Raw genomic sequence first — 6,628 nt, 5'->3', positions numbered from 1 at the left:
CCATAGAAAATGTGGTGGGCAGAACTGGAAGAACAAGCGTGTGGCGAACCAAAGAGGCCCTCCACCCTAAACACAAACCAAACAATTGTTTAGATAGGGAAGCTGTAGGCAGGCTACTCGAAACGTTTGACCCAAGTAAACAATTTAAAGGCAATTGCTACCACATACTAAATTGAGTGTAATGTAAACTTCTGACCCATGGGAATGTGATGAAAGAAATCACAGCCTGAAAATAAATATTCTCTCCACTATTATTCTCTGACATTTCACAATCTTAAAATAGAGTGCTGATTCCTAACTGACCTAAAAAACAGGGATTTTTACTAGGATTAATGACAGGAAATTGTGAAAACTGAGATAAAATGTATTTTGGCAAGGTCTATGTAAACTTCGACTTCAACTGTAATGCCTAAAATAATGAAAACACTTGAGTAGAATGGGGCCACTGAAGTGTTTTGATAAGTGCATTGAATAATGTAAAACCATATGCCAGTGGCCGTTCAGTTATCAATCTCCACCCAATTTGAAACACTTATTCTGGAGCGGAGCCTTAGACAGTGGTTTCCACACCACCATCACAAAACACAAATATCGAATTTCTTTCATGGAAGAAATGGGTGTCGCATCCCTCCAATCAGAGTTCCCCAGACACTGTAGAAATATAATACACTTGTGCATTGACGCTGCCTCTGGCTCATGGTGGGCACAACACCCTATAAGACACTTTAATGTTGGTGTTCTCCTTTATTTGGGAGTTTACAAGTTATGTTAACCTACTCATAATAGCTGTAGTTAACAACATTGTATTCACATGTACTAACATACTATCTGCTTTGTAATTACATGGTAATGGTCTCCAACCCCTTGTTCTGGAGAGCTACTGTCCTGGTAGGTTTTAACGTCCAACCCTAATCTAGCATACCTGATTCTATAATTAGCTGGTTGATCAACTGAATCAGGTTAATTCACAGACTGGGGTTGGATTGAAAAACTACAGGACGGTAGCTCTCCATGAACAGGGATTGGAAAGGCCCTGGGTATCACACTATAGAAATAAGCAATGACTTTAGGTAAAGTGTTAACCAAAGTGACATTACTGTATGTGTTTCATTTCAGACCAGTGCCAACAAAGTACGAGTTTCTGGTCGATCGCAAGAGTATACATACATGAACCCCGCCCTCTCGCTCGTCACCCATGGCCATGATGAAGAAGTTCAACCAAGATGGCGCTGGATCTGGAACACCTACCTAGTGTTACCTAAGGTAGTCCAGTTTTCAGCTCCATTTTTGATTCCTATTTGTCCTGTCTGTCTGTCTGTCTGTCTGTCTGTCTGTCTGTCCTGTCTGTCTCTGTCTCTGTCTCTGTCTCTGTCCTCTGTCTCTGTCTCTGTCTCTGTCTCTGTCTCTGTCTCTGTCTCTGTCTGTCTCTCTCTCTCTCCCCCCCCCCCCCCCACAATGAATGGTTGTGTAAAAAAAATAGCCGCAGACCAAATTCATCAAGATAATCTATTCATTGTCTCCACACCGTTGTCAAATGTGTTTTACATCAGTTCTAGAACTTACAGTGCATTCGGAAAGTATTCAGACCCCTTCACTTTTTCCAGATTTTGTTCATTACAGCCTTATTCTAATTGGAATAAGTAGAATTTGAATCTACACACAATACCCCCGTAATGACAAAGCAAACAGGTTTTTGACATTTTTGCAAATGTATTAAAAATAAAACACATAAATACCTTATTTACATACGTTTTTCAGACCCTTTGCTATGAGACTCAAAATTGAGCACAAGCTTGCATCCTGTTTCCATTGATCAACTTTGAGATGTTTCTACAACTTGACTGTAGTCCACCTGTGGTAAATTCAATTGATTGGACATGATTTGGAAAGGCACACAACTGTCTATATAAGGTCCAACAGTTGGCAGTGCATGTCAGAACAAAAAAACAAGCCATGAGGTCAAAGGAATTGTCCGTAGAGCTCCGAGACAGGATTGTGTCGAGGCACCGGTCCTAGGGAAGGGACAAAACATTTCTGCAGCATTGAAGGTCCAAGAACACAGTGGCCTCCATCATTCTTAAATGGAAGAAGCTTTGTAACCACCAAGACTCTCCCTAGAGCTGGCCAACGACCAAACTGAGCAATCGGGGAGAAAGGCCTTGGTCGGGGAGGTTGACCAGAACCGATGGTCACTCTGACAAAGCTCCAGAGTTCCTCTGTTGAAGAACCTTCCAGAAGGAACACCATCTTGGCAGCACTCCACCAATCAGCTTTTCTGGTAGGTGGGATAGACGGAAGCCACTCCTCAGTAAGGCACATGAAAGCCACTTGGAGTTTGCCAAAATGCACCTAAAGGATTCTCAGACCATGAGAAACAAGATTCGCTGGTCTGATGAAACCAAAGATGAACCTCTTGGCCTGATGTCAACATCACTCTGGAGGAAACCAGGCACCGCTCATACCTGGCAAATACCATCCTTACGGTGAACCATGGTGGTGGCAGCATCACGCTGTGGGATTTTTTCCAGCGGCAGGGAACTGGGAGACTAGTCAGGATGGAAGGAAAGATGAATGGAGCAAAGTACAGAGAGATCCTTGATGAAAACCTGCTCCAGAGTGCTCAGGAGGTTGTACTGGGCCGAAGGATCACATTCCAACAGGACAATGACCCAAGCACACAGCCAAGACAACGCAGGAGTGGCTTTGGACAGTCCTCTGAATGTCCTTGAGGGGCCCAGCCAGAGCACGGACTTGAACCCAATTGAACATCTCTGGAGAGACCTGAAAATAGCTGTGCAGTGACACTCCCCTCCAACCTGACAGAGCTTGAGAGGATCTGCCAGAGAAGAATGGGATAAACTCCCCAAATACAGGTGTGGCCAAGGCTTGTAGTGTCATACCCAAAAGACTCGATGCTGTAATCACTGCCCAAAGGTTCTTCAACAAATTACTGAGTAAAGTGTCTGAATACTTATCCACATGTGATTTTTTTGGGGGGGGGATTTCTTAAAACCTGCTTTTTTGTTTTTTCATTATGGTCGTATTGTGTGTAGATTGATGAGGAATAAAAAAACAATTTAGATAAAACTGTAACGTAACAAATTGTGGAAAAAGTCAAAGTGTCTGAATACTTTCCGAATGCTCTGTTTACAGTTGAAGTCGGAAGTTTACATACACCTTAGCCAAATACATTTAAACTCAGTTTTTCCCAATTCCTGACATTTAATCCTTGTAAATATTTCCCTGTCTTAGGTCAGTTAGGATCACCACTTTATTTTAAGAATGTGAAATGTCAGAATAATAGTAGAGAGAATGATTGTATATCAGCTTTTATTTTCTTTCATCACATTCCAGTTGGTCAGAAGTTTACATACACTCAATTGTATTTGGTAGCATTGCATTTAAATTGTTAAAACTTGGGTCAAACATTTCCACAAGCTTCCCACAACAAGTTGGGTGATTTTGGCCCATTCCTCCTGACAAAGCTGGTGTAACTGAGTCAGGTTTGTAGGCCTCCTTGCTCGCACATGCTTTTTCAGTTCTGCCACAAAATTTTCTATGGGATTGAGGTCAGGCTTTGTGATGGCCATACAATACCTTGACTTTGTTGTCCTTAAGCCATTTTGGCCACAACTTTAGAATTTGCTTGGGGTCATTATCCATTTGGAAGACCCATTTGCGACCAAGCTTTAACTTCCTGACTGATGGCTTGAGTGTTGCTTCAAAATATCCACATCATTTTCCATCCACATCATTTTCCTCCTCATGATGCCATCTTTTTGTGAAGTGCACCAGTCCTCCTGCAGCAAAGCACCCCACAACATGATGCTGCCACCCCATGCTTCACGGTTGGGATGGTGTTCTTCGGCTTGCAAGCATCCCCCTTTTCCTCCAAACATGACGATGGTCATTATGGCCAAACAGTTCTATTTTTGTTTCATCAGACCAGAGGACATTTCTCCAAAAAGTACGATTTTTTGTCCCATGTGCAGTTGCAAACCGTAGTCTGGCTTTTTTATGGCGGTTTTGGAGCAGTAACTTCTTCCTTGCTGAGCGGTCTTTCACGGTTATGTCGATATAGGACTCATTTTACTGTGGATATAGATACTTTTGTACCTGTTTCCTCCAGCATCTTCACAAGGTCCTTTGCTGTTGTTCTGGGATTGATTTACACTTTTCGCACCAAAGTACATTCATCTCTAGGAGACAGAACACATCTCCTTCCTGAGCGGTCTGATGGCTGCGTGGTCCAATGGTGTTTATACTTGCGTACTATTGTTTGTACAGATGAACGTGGTACCTTCAGGCGTTTGGAAATTGCTCCCAAGGATGAACCAGACTTGTGGAGGTCTACAATTGTTGGATTTGGATTTCTTTTGATTTTCCCATGAGGCACTGAGTTTGACGGTAGGCCTTGAAATACATCCACAGGTACACCTCCAATTGACTCAAATGGTGTCAATTAGCCTATCAGAAGCTTCTGAAGCCATGACATAATTTTCTGGAATTTTCCAAGCTGTTTAAAGGCACAGTCAACTTAGTGTGTGTAAACTTCTGACCCACTGGAATTGTGATACAGTGAATTATAAGTGAAATTTTCTGTCTGTAAACAATTGTTGTWCYAAAGACTTGTYTCATGGACACAGTGGATGTCCTAACCGACTTGCCAAAACTATAGTTTGTTAACAAGAAATTTGTGGAGTGGTTGAAACGAGTATTAATGACTCCAACCTCAGTGTATGTAAGCTTCCGACTTCAACTGTATGTACAGGGCCCTATTTCCTGGTGACTCCCAAGTGTGAAATGTAGTTTTTATGACCCTTGATGAGGACAAGCCCTCTTACAGTTTCCTTATATTTCTATAGATTGTAAATTAATTGCAAAATCAGGAGTAACGTAGGAGCTTAATGACAAACCTAGTCATAGCCCACTACTCAGCAATTTCACAACAGTTTTACGCACGTTTCACCATATGTTTTTCCTATAAAATGTAATTGTGCTTGTGGTTAATACAATACCTGCTAATATGTCCTCTCTCTTCCTCTCACCCCTCTTCCTGTTTCGCCCTTCATTACTTTCTCTCTGTTTCTCCCCCCTCTGTCTTCCTGTCCCTTCAGGAATCGCGGTCTCTCCTGCTCGAGGCCGTCCGCCTGTCCATCAGCGAGTCCTTCTGTCTGGGTGTGAAGCTTGTGAGAGGGGCGTACATGGACAAAGAAAGGAAACTGGCCAATAGTGAGGGGTGGTCAGAACCTGTTCACGAATCCTGGGAGCACACCAATGACAGGTAACGCTCTTGTGCATGTCGGTTTTTGGGGTGATGAAAGATGTTATATGACGGAGTGGTGCACCAAGCACCACTCTCCCGACGTTCAAATAACCAATGTCCAAATAATCAATTATTTCTCCMCAAATCTGCACCTGTGTACACTCCTCCCCATGCATTAAACCATTGGATTGGTGCGGCTCTTAATTTGTAAATCGGGAGGTCACGGAACACGTAGTGAGCGCGAGAGGGGTGGGGGGGTATCTGGAGGGCTCTGAGGTTCCGGGACCACATTGAGYAGAAAAGTGTCAAACACAARGTGGCAGCGTAGCAGACAGAGAAAACATCCAAGTAGCCTACTGTCTATMGTGGTGAKACYGACAGGTGCTGATTAATTCAAAGCATTTTAGATGTCACTGCAGTATGCCCACCTACTTGCGCATAGCTGCGGGGCTTAGACATGTCCAAATTCCTTATATCCTAATTTTCAAGATATCGACATCGAGCAACATTTTTAGACGACACTGCAGAATACACGCCACACACATACTCAGCTGTGGGTCTTACAAGAACCCAATTTCATATAATTTTCAAGACATCAATGTAGCAGTGGAACAAATATCACAATATCAGAATATAACTTCAAATAAAATATATCAATGTAGGCTGCAGCAGAACACACATATGCGAATATATAGGCTTCCTGTATATGTGATAATATGAAGCACATGTTCAGATTACCTTCACAGTACCTTCACAGTACCAAACAAGTTTGTAAAGAAAAAATAAAATCCTACCTTGGTTTTCAAAACCTCCCACAATGACTCTCCCCATGTCAAGTCCATTTAACTCCTGTCAGTCAATTTCTTCATCTAAGCCATGAGCGGGCCTGTGGCTATAACTTTTAGCCTCCTTCTAAGGTTGTTCTGAAGACTCTGGCTGTAGTGTCTATCTTTTCAGAGTGGGTGTCCTCTTTACCCTTATCTACAAGGCTTGCTACCACCAAAAGCGCCTTGGTTTGGGCATATTCAAAAACTTTTTTCTGAGGGCTCTTTGTTTTTTTTGTTTTTTTACGTCTGAGGTATAGGATGTTCATTTATTGTATATCCCACCCACTCTTTTGCTAGTTTAATCGTTTCAAGTTTAGTCGTTAGTTTTTTTTGTTTTCTTTACGTCTGAGGTATAGGATGTTCATTTATTGTATATCCCACCCACTCTTTTGCTAGTTTAGTCGTTTCAATCTCCCTACCTTTTTGCATGTTGTACAGCCCAACTATTAACTATACATGACAAGTCAGGGTATATACAGTACCAGTCAAAAGTTTGGACACACCTACTCATTCAAGGGTTTTTCTTTATTTTTTA

At 42.2% G+C, this 6,628-nt stretch overlaps 1 protein-coding gene across 1 annotated transcript in view; it reads left to right on the top strand.

The window, feature by feature from the left end:
- prodh2 (proline dehydrogenase 2) overlaps positions 1-6,628 on the top strand; it is a 26,935-nt gene that overhangs the window by 15,873 nt on the left and 4,434 nt on the right. The window contains 4 exon segments of the mRNA XM_070448146.1: positions 1,117-1,194; positions 1,196-1,226; positions 1,229-1,263; positions 5,118-5,284. Coding sequence (XP_070304247.1) covers positions 1,117-1,194; positions 1,196-1,226; positions 1,229-1,263; positions 5,118-5,284 — 311 coding nt within the window.

The sequence above is a fragment of the Salvelinus sp. IW2-2015 genome, linkage group LG17, assembly GCF_002910315.2.
Source record: "Salvelinus sp. IW2-2015 linkage group LG17, ASM291031v2, whole genome shotgun sequence".
Classification (NCBI taxonomy): domain Eukaryota; kingdom Metazoa; phylum Chordata; class Actinopteri; order Salmoniformes; family Salmonidae; genus Salvelinus; species Salvelinus sp. IW2-2015.
Note: the sequence above shows the minus strand (reverse complement) of the source record. Positions and strands in the feature narration are given on the sequence as shown.